The sequence below is a fragment of the Carassius carassius genome, chromosome 41, assembly GCF_963082965.1.
Source record: "Carassius carassius chromosome 41, fCarCar2.1, whole genome shotgun sequence".
Lineage (NCBI taxonomy): Eukaryota > Metazoa > Chordata > Actinopteri > Cypriniformes > Cyprinidae > Carassius > Carassius carassius.
In genome coordinates, this window is record NC_081795.1 from 6,095,956 (window position 1) to 6,113,748 (window position 17,793).

At 34.4% G+C, this 17,793-nt stretch overlaps 3 protein-coding genes across 4 annotated transcripts in view; 1 reads left to right on the forward strand and 2 right to left on the reverse strand.

Moving 5' to 3' along the window:
• The window catches only part of LOC132123507 (gamma-aminobutyric acid type B receptor subunit 1-like), a 53,121-nt gene extending 50,289 nt beyond the window's left edge, over window positions 1-2,832 (forward strand). Inside the window, exon 25 of the mRNA XM_059534165.1 lies at window positions 676-2,832. The gene's annotated coding sequence lies outside the window, so the exon portion shown is untranslated. The remainder of the gene's footprint in view (window positions 1-675) is intronic.
• Window positions 2,833-4,112: 1,280 nt separating this feature from the next.
• Window positions 4,113-6,248, reverse strand: LOC132123204 (tumor necrosis factor-like). 2 transcript variants are annotated; one of them, XM_059533778.1, is made up of 4 exons: window positions 6,033-6,248; window positions 5,868-5,922; window positions 5,363-5,422; window positions 4,113-4,861 (listed from the first exon to the last, which is right to left on the reverse strand). In XM_059533778.1, exons 1-4 carry the CDS (start codon window positions 6,210-6,212, stop codon window positions 4,431-4,433), a joined length of 726 nt encoding a protein of 241 aa, XP_059389761.1. In that variant the 5' UTR covers window positions 6,213-6,248; the 3' UTR covers window positions 4,113-4,430. The 2 variants fall into 2 exon arrangements, with proteins under 2 accessions (XP_059389761.1, XP_059389760.1); XM_059533777.1 differs by having other exon boundaries at window positions 4,113-4,864.
• An 8,095-nt stretch (window positions 6,249-14,343) lies between these two features.
• LOC132123226 (uncharacterized) lies at window positions 14,344-17,512 on the reverse strand. The gene is made up of 5 exons (XM_059533801.1): window positions 17,363-17,512; window positions 16,798-16,834; window positions 16,652-16,681; window positions 16,495-16,542; window positions 14,344-14,884 (listed from the first exon to the last, which is right to left on the reverse strand). The coding sequence occupies exons 1-5, from the start codon at window positions 17,510-17,512 to the stop codon at window positions 14,526-14,528; spliced, it is 624 nt and encodes a 207-aa protein (XP_059389784.1). The 3' UTR covers window positions 14,344-14,525.
• Between the last annotated feature and the right edge of the window lie 281 nt (window positions 17,513-17,793).

A 17,793-nucleotide genomic window follows, 5' to 3' on the forward strand; every position in this document is an offset into this window, starting at 1 on the left:
GGAAGTTATTGGGGTCAATTTTTGTTTAAATCATCATGTTTACAGTCATTTTAGGGTTAATGGTGTTTCTTTGTCATGGCGACAGTTGTAAAATTCAATATAATTATACACAGAAAATGTCAATTAGCAATTTAAGACACTAAATCATGTAAACATGCAAACTGTTTATATCATATGACTTGACTTTTGAAACAGTGAGTATTTAAGGTCAACATAAAATAAACATTCGCCTTATCTATGTTCTAAAATGCATGTTATTGCGAACAATTCATCGGTTTACATTGTGACCTCATAATGTTAAGTCAAAATGTAGAAAACTAGACCTTCTATTGAAAACGTCAGACTTTTCTGTGATCACATATGCAGGACTCCTCCAGTTAGTCTAATTGATCAGCAGCCACTACATAGAACCAAGTTTCACCCTGCATTTCTTCCGTTTCGCTAATACATTGCTCTCGGATGTACTTGACAATACGGAGGAAAAAAGATCAGTTGCTACATCTGTTTTATTGCAACTTGAAACAGTTTGGCCTCAAGCACTTCCAATGTAAATGTCTCATTGTAAGCTTTTTTATATATTTATATAAAGCAAAAGAGGGACAAATGGGAATCAGGTTAGCTGATGAACATTGTCAATTAAGCTTAACTTGTACTGAGTCTCTAATATTCCTTTAGGAGCAAGGCCAAACTGCTGTCTGAATGTTAGAGATTCTGGTTGAAGCAGGAGTGAAGACGAGCTGAGTTACTTAAATCAGGTTTGTTCACTTCTATTATTGTGCCCATGCCCTTGACTTAAATTGGAGTTCTTCAAGGGGAACTGACTGTTTTTGCAATTGGACCTCTGTAAATCCCTTCAGATAAAGCGTCTTTTAAACACTAGGACAGGAGTGTTAAGGAAGGATTGTGTGGGTGCTGGAGCCAGACGCGGTCAAACATTTCTTTGAATTATTTTGTTGAGTGACAGCGAAGGAAGAAGAGCGTGTCTCCGTGCTTCGCTTAGCATTTGATGAGACTGTCACTTTAATGAGACAGACCTTGCTTTGCGCCAGCAGACAGTATCAGATGAATCGTTCTCTCTCTCTCATCCAGTTCACAAAGGAAATGAGACAAGGTTTTAGTTGAACCTGTGATTTACTTACTCCTAAAGGTGTTTGACCCGAGTCTGGTCGATACTCTATTTTCCTTCTATGCTTTCTCTCCTTTAATCCCTGCGGCCGTGTGCCAGGGTGCTTTAATGGCTGTTCTGTCCTTGTCTCACCCTCTCTGACTCCCTCTCTGACTGTTTTTATGACCGTAGTATTAGAAGTGAAGTGAAGTGAAATGGAAAAGAATGAAAGAAGAGTCTGTTTTAGTTTGGACTGTATTTGCATCCCTCTTATTAGCATACAGTCGCAATGCTTTTGATTAGATCATATCTAATGGCTTATTTGTTCATCAAACCATCTGCAATGTTTGTGATTTGTGTGTTACGTCACAGTTTGAGTTAAAAAAAAAAAAAAAAGACAAGCACAGGCCTCTAAACAGCTTCTGTAGCTTTTGCACTTTTGGGCCAAATCAAACAAACACATCTCACATCATACATCACATCTATCTCTAAATTTATTGCAATTTTTACCATATATTGATATTGAATAATGTTATGCCTTTAACAGTAGACAAATGAGTGCTCTTTACAATTGTATTCCTCCAGATTATACATTTCTTCCCCCAAATTCAAGACCATTACTTGGTCTGTGCAATATTTTTATTAATATATTTATTGTTTTTTCAAGTTAAAGTGTTCAATTTTTTTTATGGTTAAAAAACTATACTTTTGTGCCTCTTTCAAGGAACAGTAAACAAATAGTCTTCACAGTAGTTTATATGTGTTGTAAGGATGATACCACTCTTTTTGTAAAATTTAAAAATGATATTTATTACCATTCTGTAACATTTAAAATGAAATGTTATGCTTGGAGACTTTCTTAATTATATATCACCTCATAAACACTGTCATAGTGGCAGAAAATCGTAGAAACTATAACCATATCTAGATCTATAAAAATTTTATTGACTCTCTCCTCTTGCATTTTTACAAAAAACTATTATTAAGTGGAGTCAATGCTTAAACTTTTGTACCAGTGGACAATATCTATGTATATTTAGAATTATTGCAATATTACAGTGGTTTAATATTTATTTAAATGAATTAAATTAAATTATATCCTATGGTAAGACAATCACGTAATACTTGTTTACACAATAATACAATATTTGGGGATTTTAACTTAAGTTGTGCATTGTTGCATGTTTCATTCTTGTATGAAAAGTACTCAAGTATAAACTAACTAACAAGTAGAGATTCTCAGTTGGTTACTGGACAGCTAGGCATGGTACAGAACATAATTTTCCTTCTATATATCAGCATTCTAGTAATGTAGCTCAGGGTGTGTGACTATACTGTAACACTTGACACACGGTAAAGGTACAATCTGTGATTACTGAAACAGTGCCTTTTGAATGGATGGGAGAGGTTCTTTGTAAACATCTGAGCGGAGTCACTACTGACGTACACAGGAGGGTGGATCTTATTCTGAGGCATTTATTTCTCTACTGACTCTGTGGTTGTAGCAGTAATGGATTTTCCTTCAATATGTTTAATTGTCAGTTGTGTGCACTATACCACAAGGATGTTTTTTGATACTTCAAAGCGTATAAAAGTAATGTAATTAATTCCCATGTAATTTTTCAACTGATAAAAAACTGTACGTGTGTTAGGTTTTAGAAAGTTTCTCTAATTATGAAAACTTTCTGGATGTCAACATTCAATAAAATCATTACTTTGCACTGAGAGTGCAGCTGGGATTGTTCATGATGGAGTTTAAGTCTCAAGATCTCAAGACAAAATAATGAAAATGCAAAAATATTTGATAAAGATGTTTCGTATATTCGTAATTTTAAGTACTATACATTTTAAATGTAAATATATATATATATATATATATATATATATATATATATATATATATATATAAACACACAAACACAAAAATATTTTGTAAATATGTATTGTATTTATATTTATATTTATTCTTTTTATTTTTGTTTATATATATATATATATATAAACAATATATTTCCATATACATACACAGTATATACAATATATACTGTATCTTACAAAAATATGTGAATATATATGGTGCTTATATGTATTTTTATAAATTTTATTTATGTAAAGGTACAAAATAGAAGTACAAAATAATAATACAAAATATAATGTTTTGTATTTTATACATTCTTAAAAATTTTTTTTTAACAATGCAGGTCTGTATGTTAGAAATGCATGCAATTTATTCATAGAAGCTTATAAACACGGGGCACCTCATTTACATGCTTTATCGCACTGTTGGGTTTTTAGAATTTGCTGTTCACTGGAAAATTGTGATTATGTCGATCCCTTTAGTCTAACCCTCAATCCGATGATCTTTCACACAAATACAAGACTACACATTTTAGCTGTTAGCGCATCTAACCTGTTTAATTTTTGTTTTAAAAAAAATCGTTTCTGGTGATTCTGACAAAAATGTTGGAGTCTGTCCAGTTAGGGTTCTTTTAGATCAAAGCTCCCCTGGAATTCACAGTTACTTTGTTGCACTAAATTGTGAGATCACCACCCTTCACAAATGTAACCAACTGAGTGATGCAATCCTGTTAATTCAGCACTCTATTTTTGTTTCGAATCACACCTGGGAGAAAGCAGTGTATGTTCATGAGAGAAACAAGCAGTGACCTCATTTCTGACAAATAAAAGGAAGTTAGACTTTAGGAAGATAAAGAACCACAGGTCATGTACAGGAATGCAAAAATCCCCCATTGTGTTCATATGACCTGTCACAAGCTGCTTCTTCTTTTAAGTTGCTGTTAGGAATGAGACTAGTGCATTACAGTGATACTTCGTGTTTATTCACCGTTAAATGTCAGAATCACAGGATGAGTGTCAAACTATTTTAGTACATTCATTTTCCAAATAATAGCATATACAATCATTAATAAATAGATAAATAGGACATATAAAATAAAATACATTAAATACGCTCAAAAGTCATAAATAAATATATACCACAAAAAAACATTGTTGTTTATAAACATCTACATTCCTTATTTTTCTTCAACGAAATACGTAAGATGATAAACATCATATTAGCTTGAAATAAATATACGAGTTGTAGTGCCCTTGGTATAGCGCTCATGCCTAAGTACACAGTATTCAGCGCATAGCTCTCACTGCATCTGGTGTGTTTTAGAACCAAAACATTAGGTCACCATGCAATAAGGACTCAGCATTAGACAAACTACTTTAAAGCAAACGCCCTGAGAACATACTTTGGAAGTTTTAACATAAAACACTTGTCTTCACACTGTGCCACACAACTCATGTGGCTAATAAATCACAAAGCAAACACTCCAAAGAATGTTTTGGCATAGTCTTCCTCGACGTTGGCCACGTAGGTGGTTTTGGTCGACAGCTTATCTCCCTCCATGAGCTTAAAGACGGCTCCGAGATAGATGGTGCTGTACGTGGTCCTGTCGTGCTCAAGTGATTGGCATATGGAGTGGGCCGAATTCTGCAGAGGCTTCCACTGTTCCACAGCATCTGTATAACGCCAGATGCTGTGGCTAAGGAACTTCTGAGTGCCATCGTCTTCATTCTTTTCATTGCACAGTATGGCATAGGACACTTGGCTGTACACAAAGTAAAGGCCGTCGGCGGGAATGTGAATCTTGTTGCCGACCAGCTTGAGGCCGCCCTGTTCGAATGACTGATCCACGCCGCTGACCCACTTCAGAGACTCAGATTCTAGGCAGCTGTCATGCTCACCTGCTTACAGAGAAGATAAATGTGTGAGAGTGTGACCACAAACTCATTCTAACTGTGTTTACTAAAACTGTAGGTCATAAACGAGTAGAAATGGGCCTGTTTCCAATTTGGGTGTTTGGGTTAATGATCCCAGTCTTTATCTTCGGTAGAACATGCGATTAAGTAATCAGGAAGTTTTCTGGAGTCTCCCCACATCTGGCCACCCACCGAAAGCCAAATATATCACTGTATTTGAATGACGGTTTATTACACTAGGAAATCTACATTAGCTAATGTTTAATGAACCATTCAGGCTTGTTACAAGTGGCAGGCCATTGAGCAGCTCTGCACCAATAAATGCTTTTCTTGATTTTTTCTTGATTTTCTTGACTTTTCTAAGATTTTTGAGAATCTGATAAGATGAACTTGGCTAAGAATACTAAACTCAGTCTCTTGAAATGACCTATTATGAATATTAACCTGGTGCACAGAGAAAAGTCAAAGGCACAGATTGAGACTCACCACGTAAATGAATGGCAGCTTTTGTTCTCTCAGCAATCTGCTTTAGTATTTTTCCTTGCTCTGTGGAAGAGAGGATTGGAGTCAGTTTCACAGTTTGCTTTAACATCAGATACCCAGTCATGTGTAAAATAATTTTTAAGCAAGTATTTTACTTAAAACCACTTCAGCTGTTATTTTGATTTTTTGAGAATTAGGCATATGCAATATTGGACCCACCGGTGGGTCCCCAGAGTTGATGTGGTTAAGAAAAAAAAAAAAACACTCATGGCAATTTATAACTGTTTTACATTTTGGTGAATTGGTGACTAATTTGTATAAATTGGTACAATTTCAATTGAATTTTTTTTTTAACATCTGCTTACTATCTCCCCCCCCCCAAAAAAAATGTATACTTTTTACAGTCTACAAAATAACCACCTGGTAAAACAGTTGCGTTTTCTCATGCGATTCAGAATCAGCTTTGAAAAGGGCTAATAGAGACTTGAAAGCTGGGAATGTTTTTTACCTGATGGTGTGTTGATCTTTGTTTCTGTAAAGATGTTCCCTCTTTGGTTCTGTTTCTATAAAAAAAGACATTGAAAATGTTGTTTATCAAAGGCTCATTCAAATGAGTTTACACTGTTATGTACTTGAATAATATTATCATCCCACACTAAAGTTTCAGTCTTACCGTCACATGCCAGGCGAAGAAAACAGCTGCCACGGCACAGAGGGTGACAAAAGCGATAGCAGCGACCGTCTTCCATATCCAGCTGCGGGAGGACTTCATTGGTGAAGGTGCCACCATTGTCTGATAAACTCCCCCTGCGCCGGCTTCCATATCTAATAACGTCGTTTCGTATTTCACCATGCTGTTAGTTCTCTGAGATGTGTTCCTTTTTGTGAGAGCTTTTGAACTGAAGTTGTCTACTCTCCATACAGTGTGCTTGGATATATATAATAAGATAGGGGAAACTCCAGTGATGTCAGTATGCAACCAGCTTGAGGAACAGAGGTAGGTTTGAAAAGGGAAAAACACACTCAGCTCTCAAACACCGACTTTCCACCCACTAAGCTCCACACACAGCACTCACACATTCACACCCTCACACTCTGCAAGCCAAATAGTAGTATTACACATCCTCTTTACGCTTTACACTAAAATAATTATTACGGCTATAAAAATGAAGCTTTTGTTTGTTGTCTGTTTCACTTTATCAGATTTTTATTCATTTTATATTGTATTTATATTATACTCAACAGATCATTAGTTAACTCAGTGTACTTTTAAATTAGATTTGTGTGTGTGTGTGTGTGTGTGTGTGTATTCATAACTGAATTCTCATTATATTTTAAGCAAAATATGACTTTCATCAATGGTTTTTTTTTTTAGTTAAGCATTCCTAAGTGTTTTTAAAAAAGTAAATGATTTGATAAGTACATTTGGATTTTCATAATCTCCTCTCTGATTTTGCAATAAAACCTGATAAACCAGCTCCATGTGGTAATGTTAATATGCCACTGGCACTTTCAGTTTCAGTTTGGTGATGTAATACCAGTCCATCCGAATCACCTAACACAGGGCTTCCTATTGGGAGACTCCACGCCCTGAAATTCTTTTGGCTTTTTCAGACTTGTTTTTGTTTTCTCTCTCCTTTTCACTCTGTCTCTCTTTCTAACATGATCTCACACTAACCTTCCATGTCAAAAGCTACTTCATGTTTGTTATTGAGGATTATTGATTAATTTCTTTTTTAATTTATTTAGCAGTCATAAAATCTTTCTGGTGCAATATAAATGTCTGAAACCAGTGGAATTGGGCTACTTTAACACTGTTGCCGGGGGTTGTTTTTCATTTCGTAAGTTGAAGCGATCCCAATAGCATGATATTTATGCCCTGGAATGCTAATTTAGTAGTGGAATCTCGCCAGAAAAAAAAAAATTTTACCCCCACGGAACGCTATTTTTAAACGCGATTGGGTGGGGTTTCTTGTGAAAACCTGGCAACCCTGCCTGAAACACAATCATTTTGCAATAAAAAATTCTACGAATTCACATTAATTGTGGTTTCTTAAAAACCCCATTAAATATGATGTGGGATTGTTTTGATTCTTTTTTTAGCATGCCACGACATTCCCTACAAAATACAAATTAAAAGGGGAACACAGCACAAAAGAAAAAAAAAATTGGTTTGATAGACGTTATTGGAAGAGAGCTGAACTGGATGATAACATCACTGAATCATCAATAAAAATAACTTTGTTATTGTCCTTTTGCATTATCGTCACTTTTCCTGTTTGCACTGTAAAGCAGTTTTGACACCAACTGTGTTGTATAAAGTGGTTTACAAGTAAAGGTGACTTGAATATAATATCCTATATATATAATAAGAGGTCAGTATGGCTGAAAGCAAGTCTGTGTAAAGTTAATCACTAAACTTTTACGGTTACTTTTATGCCTTTATAACAAAAACACTTTTTATGATAATTTATAAATAAGTGATAGAAACTAATATTTCCATCAGTTTGAATTCAGATTTAATTATTTGGGTTGTTCACAATATAATAAGCCTATTGTTCAGAGTTATTATGTGTTATGTAGCCTATTGCCTTTTTGTATAGCCTACCCGACTTGAGTTCATTTAGTGTTTTGAATTGATAACCACATTTTATATGTGACCCCTAAACTGGGATATTTTATAGACTATAAAAGAAAATCAAAAACATGGTTTATGTTTTGTATCGTATTTGAAAAATCATGCTTTTATGGGCAACATATGATATTGTGAGAATATGGTGCTCACATAGCCTACTTGAGAAGGAAAGAAATAGCCTACATCAGTTTTATTCAGAGCGCACCCCCCCCCCCCCAAAAAATGATGTAAATCAATTACTTCTTATTATACAACACTACATAGAATACACAAATATTAGTCCTATTGTTGTAACTTTACATTTCACAATAATATTAGGATTACACATAAAATGCTTTTCAAAACGAATAAAATGCTAAAAAAAAAAAGTGGTAATCAGAGGGCAGAAGTTATTCAGACGATTGTGTTCAAGAGGTCAAGTTTGGATCGTATTCCTAATTTAGAGGCCTTAGCAACTCTTGCATCAAATCTGATATGAGGGTTATACTATAAGAATTCACAAAATATTCTGTGTGAATGAGGATCTTACTGGTGCAATATTTGGAAATGAATCATTTGAAAATATGACCTCTTTACCAAAAATTTATATAATTGCATTATATAACATTGTACTTAATCCGCATTTTATTATTATTATTATTATTATTATTATTATTATCATAATTATTAATGATGTGTTAAACCAAAAACTATTTCAGTGCTGGTTCCATCTCTATATATCTATGTGTATTTTTATTATAGATCAGTGGTTCTAATGAATCATATAGGGTGTTAATGCAGTTTATATTGTTGTCTAAAATCGTCTGTGCACTATGTGCAGCAATACCATATAGGCCTATCTCATTTCCTTCTCTAGAATGGCTGTGAAAGGAAATGAAGTATGAGGCCACAGTAGTCTGGTATCGCTCCACCTCTTTTTTCGACTTCTGCACAAACTTCTGCCAAACCCTAAAGACAGTGTATTAACTCATTCCTCTCTTACTCACAGTATCGTATTTATTTTAATCAGAGTGAGTCATCCCATTCATGCTGCTTTTTGTCATGTTTTGAAATGATTTCTACAATAATAGCAGGTATATGTGCAACATTGGAGGATTGCACCATGGTGCTCACCCACTCTTTCATGCAGTAATTCCTCATTCTGATGTTGCCTAATTAAGGAGATGCAATGGAAACTCTTTGCTCATCGTGTCTTCCACGATGTCGCTGAGGATTTGATTCCTTCTCTGGTCTTGTTTATGATTTCTGTTGTGATGCATCGTGTCAAACATGAAGTGATATAATCAGATCCTGTTTTAGGTGACATGACATTTACGTGTGATGATTTGGGTCTATGTGTAGGTGCTAAAAGGTTGTCTCTGCACAAACGTAAAATACCTCTGACAGTAATAATAGCATATGTGTTCACTGATAGCAGCAAATATCATTTCTGGAGTTTTCTGCTATGAACAAGGTGTTGTAATCATGTAAATGACATCAGGGATTGGAGAAATGACCACTAGAAAAGATTAGATAATAGTGTACTTGAAAAAGCAAATCTGTCATACATTCTTTCTTTCAGTGTAGGATGAATCTTGATACTTCTTCGAATGGTGACAGCGCTCGAAAAATGACTAAAAACACCATAAAAGGTTTTATAAAAATAGTCCATACAACTTGTGTGCTATATTTTAAGTCTTGTGAAGCTGTAATGTAACTAAAAAGGAAAAATGATAATATTTACCCACCCTCGTGTCATTCCAAACCCACAAGTCTTTTGTTCATCTTCAAAACAAAAATAAAAATCATGTTCATTATCCATGTCTTATGAAGAGACCATATAGGTTTTGTTTTTGTTTGTTTGTTGCTTTTTTTTAATGAAAATCTTTCCTTTCCTTATTTTTCACTAATTCAAACTTGAATTGTCACAACTAAATATAAGATCCAATGGAGTGTGGCATTACTGACATAAAACTTGTGTAAATTTGATCATGTGTCATATTATAATATAACCATAAGATAATGAGATTAGAAGACTGTGGCAATGATATGATCAAATAATTAATATGTCAGTCTGTTTCTCACACAAGCTACACCAGATAACTTAAGAAGTCTTACAATATAGCATACAAGTCACACTTTTACTATATTTTATGTTGCTTTTTGTCATTTTGGAGCTTACCCACTTACCTCTTTCACTTTCATTATATTCTGGCAAGAAAAGTTGGAAAACACGACGGTGATTAAAGACTGTCCTGACTTTTAGGTTAACTGTTATTTCAATAAACTTGACTGAAAAATCTCTTTATTGTCCAAGCAAATTAGCCACTAAATTGATTGCTGAAGGAATAAAAAAATATATATTAATCCTGAAAGCATTATTAATCTATTCATCTATCCTATTAATCTGAAAGCATACATAAATCAACATTTAAGTTTTTGTTTCACCATGAGTTGTTTTAGACAAATTTACCAACATTTTGTGTTTCCTGTTTGTTTACCAAAAAAAAAAAAAAAAAAGTCATCTGAATTTTAAAATTGTCATAGTCATCAAACAGGTGTAGATTTTCATGCACTGCAAATCTGTGACTATAGCAGGTGCTCTCTGTAGAGAGTGCTATGTTCAAAGAGCACCTGTGATATTACATCAAAGGCCAGGTCTTTGAGGGGGGAAGTGTGGGAAAGCCCCATATTTTAGGTCACATTAATGTGGTTATTCAGTGGTATGGCTGTGTTGATAATTCTGTAAGGATTCCCTCCATGCTTTCCACACATATTACCCTTCTCTCCATTTTCCTTTACCTTGTGTCCCACTAATGCTCCACGTCGGAAGGGATATGTGACGTAGAGCAGTCAGTTTCACAGCTCCTCTCTGCATCTAGGTTAACACTTTTACCACAAAGAAGAAGAAAAAAGCACCTTTTCAGAGGAGGATGCACAGAAGAGCAGGAGTTTCTAAACAATAACTCTCCATGCCGCCTCATGCAGTTATCACCTGGCACCTTGTTTGTGTTGCCATGTAACGCATAAGCTTGAAGAACATGCTTATTTAGCGAACATTAGCGTATTTGTCGATGTGTGTTATGAGTCCACCAGCTCAATAACTGTATCTCAGGAACAGTGAGGTTTTGAGTCAAAAGTCCAATTACACAAATGTGTTTTCTACAAGTGGTTTTGCGTGTTGTTTTTCAAATATCTAGTGTAAAGCCCTCAGTTCTGTGAAATGCATAAAATTCCAAAAGTAGCTTTATAGGACAAGTTGTCATGTTTTTTAAATGCTAGAAATGGATTAATAAAATGCCCAATGTTTAATATTTTTATGTTTACCCCAAAGTGAAAATTTGCTGAAAATATACTTACCATATATTATGGTATATAATTTTATATGGATATAATTGAATACATGTTATTATATGGATACTCTTCAACGAATGGGTGCCGTCAAAATGAGAGTCAGATTAAAAAATAACAAAAATCGTCAAACAATCCACTCGAGTCTGTCAGTTAACATCTTGTGCAGTGAAAAGCTTCATGTTTGTAAGAAACAAATCCATCATTAAGGAATTTTAGCTCCTATGTCACCTTTGAACACCTTTGACATCAATTCCTCCAGTGTCCATCCCCCATTGTCCTCTCACATGAAAATCCACCAAAATATTTGCTTTGGACAAGGTATTAATTGATTGACTGGACTGGTGATGTGGATTATTTGTGGATTATTTTTATGTTTTTTTCAGCTGTTTGAACTCTTATTTTGACGGCACCCATTCACTGCAGAGGATCCACTGGTGGTGAGCAAATGATGCTAAATTGTGGCATATTTAATTATCACAAAATGTCAACATGCATTTGATGAACTGTATATCTTTTTATTAGGCAATACTGTTTTTTGAATTTTAGACTTTGTGTCTATACTGAAATTGACCTTCAAAAAGGAACCCACTCTGAAATATTCACTAGAGGGAAATGTGACAATGTATGTAGACACCTTTAAATAGCTAAATGCATGAGTTTATGCATGAGTGCAAAAACCCACAAGCTAACAGGAAATGGTTGACGGTGCACAAACAGACATTCACAAATAAAGGTTAAGTTCAATTGCTTTGCATATCACCAAAGAAATGTGCTGACCCACTTCTTCTAGTTCTACTTGCCAACGTAAGTTTTTACTTAAAGTTTGCATTTTTATTTTCTGTTTATTTTTAAGTCAGACTAATCTGGTTTTAAGAACACAAAGAGGTTAATTTGTCCTATGTCCATAAACATGCAGTTGTTTGGAAGGGGCTGGTTCATATCAGGACACAAGGAAAGTGTTGATTATGAAACCAAGGAAATGAAAAAAAAATCACATTATGCTTTAAATGATACTGATGAAACTGTGGATGTCAGTCTCATGAAAGAAGAAAAAAGTCCACACTGTTAGACTAAGACAACTAATAAAAGAGAGAAGAAGTAAATGAACTAAGCCTCAAATTTTCAGACACTACACTGTAGTTAACATGACTAGAATTAAGATTAGATAAATATGGACAAAATCTCTCTCAAATGCTGCAATTGCTTTATTAATAGCAAAAATATTTGCTGGCTTAAATTTTTTTGCATGAATCTGTGCAGTTTGCTTTATTCCATTACTATCATCCCATGTGAAGCACTGTTGTCATATGCTCTTTGTACATTATGCAACTCATCCCTACCTCACTGCAGTTTGTCAAACACAATATGGCATGATTTAAGATGCGAAGGTGAGGTGACATTTCAGCATAGGCAGAGGAATAAACTAAAACATAGGATTTATAAATGTGGGGATTTCAGATTTGTGACTCATAGGACATGAAATTAGCTGTCTGCGTTACATGCGGTTACAGTTGGTTGATGAGGGCAAATTTTTGGAAATAAATTCAACTTTGTACAGTATACCCCATCGAGACTCAACACTTCAAATGTCAACATTGTTTCGATAGACAAACCAAAACTAGACTGTGTACTATATATTGACCTTGACATATTGTTCACTGTCTCTCTTGGGTAGTTTTGCAATGAGAGGAAGCTTCCTCCTGCCTTTGGACTTCTAGATTTGATGCGTTTGTACGCAATCGAAACAATGCTTGTATTTATGGTTAAAGTGGGTTTAAGTTTCAGTGGTTTGCTTTCCGAAGGCCAACAGGAAGGCCACGTTTAGCTGGGGCTCTTATGATGACTGGCTCCCTCATGTGGCTGCCTGAAGTAAATGGGAACTGGGCTACATGCTGAGTTGAGTTAAAGATGCAATAGGAGATCTTGAAAAAAAAAAGGTTTATATTAGCCTGATAGCACTGAAAGCGAACGTCTGGGAACTGGAAGAAAAAATAACCATGTTTTTATGTTCATTACACAAGCAATGTACTTTTCTGAATATCAGCACATAAATATGTTGTTAATTTTATACAACAGTGTACAGTAACGCGGTGTTTCATTCTTTGAATGAATCTGTTTTTGAACGAATTACGTGAGCCAGTGATTCAATCGTTTGATTTGAATGATTCAATAAATCTTTTATTAAGATTAAAACAGGGATTTGCTGCCACCTACTGGCGGTTTTATTGTCATCTTTATTTATCCATGACAGACCTAAACCAGCCAAGGTGCCAGCACAAAAAAAAAACATTCAGCAAATTAATGTTTAATAAGCAGTATTGAACCACATTCCGCCATTTCAGGCCCAGAAGGAAAATAAAGCTTAAAAATAATAGTTAATTTTTCATTAAAAAAAACTAAATTTTTAAATCATTGTGTAAAATTAGCTCTGGGACATCACTACAATACAATAAAACTACATTTCTTGGTCCTATGCCTTCCACAGAATGTATAAATACAGATAAATACATTTAGACCACTTAACTTAATGATAGCTATAGGGATGTGAAGAGACTTTCAGCCAGCATAACAAAAACATTTTCTGAAGACAATCACCTATTGCACCTTTAAATGAAGAATAGACTGTAAAATGCAGTGAACTGACTTTTATTTTGATATAGCTTACAGAAAGAACAACTGTAGTTTACAAATAAATTATTAAAAAAAAAATATTCATTTCAAAATGTTTGTCAACAACTGTTCATCATAATTTTTGCATTAAAATTAAGAAATTCCTGAACAGTTTATAGAACATTAACAGCCCTCAAAAAAAAGAAATTAAATAAAAATAAAATATTATACACAAATAACCAATAAACAATTTCAACTGGAATGTCTTCAAAAATATTTTAATATAATAAATCTCAAAACATTACTCTAAAATGTCATATAAAACTCTTTAAATTTTTAAACACATAAAAAAATATCAAAATATTCCTTTTGAAACCCATAATGGGCTTGAGAACTAACCATACAAACATCTTTTACCAGTTACTTTGGTAAATATAAATACAGACAGTTTTAATCCTTTGGGAGAATCACTTGACATAAAATGAGGTGACAGACACTCAGAAATTGAAATGTGAGTCTTGTAATTCTTTAAGGAGAAACAATCCGTCATTTAAACCCTAATTGCACTTTGCACAAAATTCAGACTCATTATTTGTTATTAAACAAGATAATTTCCCAGTAAGTATCATAATCATCTCCTGATAGGCCGTTGATATGATTTATATTCAGGCTGATGCTTTCTCCCTCGTACAGCTTGACCAGACGGATCATTGTCAACGATCCTGGTCCATTGCCCTTGACCTCACTTAATTTTCTAAATTCTGTCCCATTGCCTTTGTTTTTGATCAAAGTAACAGTCGGCACTTCATTTGTTTGAGGAATCTGTTTGAAGTAGACCTGGGCGTGGAAATAGTACAGCCCGCTGACTCTAACTATGACAGTGCTGCTCTCCAGCGAGACGAAGTTGCTCTCACACGGTTTAGGGCATAGCCAGGGCTTTTCTTTGTCTGCAGGAAGAGCATGGAAATATTAGTGTGCATTCTAGAAATCTCCCAACATTCACCAAATTTGAACACTTTACTCTGTGCTTTTAGAAGCAACAGTGCTTAAATTCATAAAAAGATTATATTTCATATTTCCTATTGAAGAATAGGGTCATTTCAGAGGGATCGGCTGAATATGAAATCCCATACCACTCTTACCAAATAGTATGCTATTGCAAAATCAGCCTTAATTTATGTTACTATCAGATTTTGTCGGATTTTATTAGCTTTAAATTGCATTTGTTTTTATTGTGCAAGTAAGATGAAATTGATTTAATATGCAAACAATTAGGATAAACAGTGCTTTGTGTTTAAATACAAAATGATATATATATATATATATATATATATATATATATATATATATATATATATATATATATATATATATATATATATACGTGTGTGTGTGTGTGTGTGTAAAATGTGTGTGAAATATTATTACAATTTAAAATATCTGTTTTCTGTTTTAATATATTTTAAATGTTGTTTGTTTCCGTGATGGCAAAGCTGAATTTGATTAAGTGCCCAAAAAATGTCATTACATTTTACATTCGAATTTTAATGAATTTCCTAATATTATCAATGTTGAAAACTGTTTCCTGGCGGCTTTAAAGAATACAAAGTTCGAAAGAACAGTATTTTTATTTGTATTATTTGTAACAGGTCTTGCGCTCATTTTTGATCAATTTAATGTGAAAATATATATTTTGAACGGTAGTGTATATACATGTGCAAATGTTCTCTTGCTATCTTGTTACATAATCAGTAAGAAATTCAAACATATAAACCTGCAATTAAAATGTCAAATACAGGAGTATCAATAGCATTCATTCAGTTCACAAATACCTTTAAGAAGTACTGTACTATTCTTCTATCCACCTTTAATCACTCTTTTCATTTTCTTTCATAATTGTTCCATGTGTGGGGGTCAGAGCTGCCACTCATCCCACATATTATGAAACACACTTCACACAGGACGTGAAGCGAGGTCAGGGAACGAGGGACTTTTAAAGGAACGTTTCCACCTCCTTCCTCATGCACGAGTCATGTACATTTAGACTAGTTATATTTCCACTGATTCACAACGCCTCTGCAATAAACATTCAGTGTCACTTCAGAAGTATCATTGAGGTCACTGAATCTGATTCATCCTGCGAGTGAGCGCAGGCAACATTTACACGAATGAGACGAAAGAAGTACGACCTCCTACTTGATTGGAGTGAAGGTGAGCGGGCAGATTACCTGAGCTAGCCTCACAGAAAACGACCAGGCTGAGCTTATTTACAGATGTGATGTACATATTTCAATGTGGTACACAAACTCAAGTGACTTTTAGATCACAAAAGATTCTTTAAAAGCAGAAAACCGCATGCCAAACTTCCTCAGTGCAGCAAAGAAACCGAGTGACACAATGACACAACCAAAATTCCCGCTATCTCTTGTTTTCATGATATTCAGAGAAGTGAGATACAGAAAAAGTGTGAAAGGGAAAGTTGTACAAAAGAGGATGAAGGGGGAAACAGCAAAGAGGAAACATGAGAGACTTCCACAGGGAGGAACATTTTGCTCACCTCTAATCAGACGGATATAGTCAATGACGGATGGACCATGCACGAAATCTGAAAGTGCAACCAAATCAGTTTAGTTTAGTAACTTCCCAGAAAATATAAATATTTCCAAACTAAAATATGATACATAAAAAAAAAAAAATAGCTCAACATTTCTCACCTATTCGTTGTTCAGTTTTGCCATTGTTTTCTGTACAAGAGTATTTAATTGTTACTTTCAGGACAAAAGTACACAATTTTCCATTAAATTGAAATTAAAATATGTGTGTGGGGGGAAAAAGATTTGTAAAAGTTTAAAAAGCAAACCTGTTGTATTTGACTCTTTGTTTCCAGTCACGTCTGACTAAATAAGAAGAAAAAAAAACATATTCATATGAAAATAAACAATAAAAACTTTGAAAATAAAATTTGAAATAACAGGTGCTTCTGCAGTCGAACTGAAGTATGCAATGTTAAAAATTCTTCTATCCCATCTTAATATGCAGAGACAACTGTAAGTGAGCAATTAGTAGATTGGTTTCCTCCGGAAAGTGTGACTTTCAAAACATTGCTATATTTATTTGAGCAGCAAATCCACCAACATTTGACAAAACAAAACAAAACTTGTAAAAATGACACGATCTTGGAACTGTATACAACGTGTGCCATTACAAAGAGTCTACGTCTATCCTAGTTTACAGCCTCGTTTTCATGTGTTAAATTAAAAATGGCATCTAACCTGATTAATGTCTATAGCATAGGGTTGGGTTGGGACCATCAGTTTGGCATAACAATGGCAGACGGGTTGAGAATATGCTTGAAAGCAGGCTACATTAAAGTATTTCTATATGATATACTATGCTATCTCAAAGCAATGTGGAGGTCACCCTACCTTTTTGTGCAGATTTGCAAGATATACTGTCACTATCAAAAGAGCTGAACTCAACAGGCAGCACCAGCCAATCAGGAGGCGGAACCAGGGGTGACTTGAGCCGGTCATCTCCGTGACTAACTGAGACGGAGAAAAGGGAAACAAATCCATTGTGAAACCAAAGATATATGTTTACATTGAATCATGTGGATGAAACCAACATATCAGCCTACTGATCTAAATGCATGGACTTGAAAGGAATGCACAACGGTAGAAAGTACTATCTATTTTCACAAACAGTATGTTTTTATACAATATAATCACAAACCGTAAATGAAGAAAAAGAAAAACTAGTGAGATGAGCAAATCAATTTTATCTATTTTACTTACAGGCCCCAGACCCATCTACTCTCTCTCCACATCGGTTTTTTCTTACGAATGTGTGTATGGCT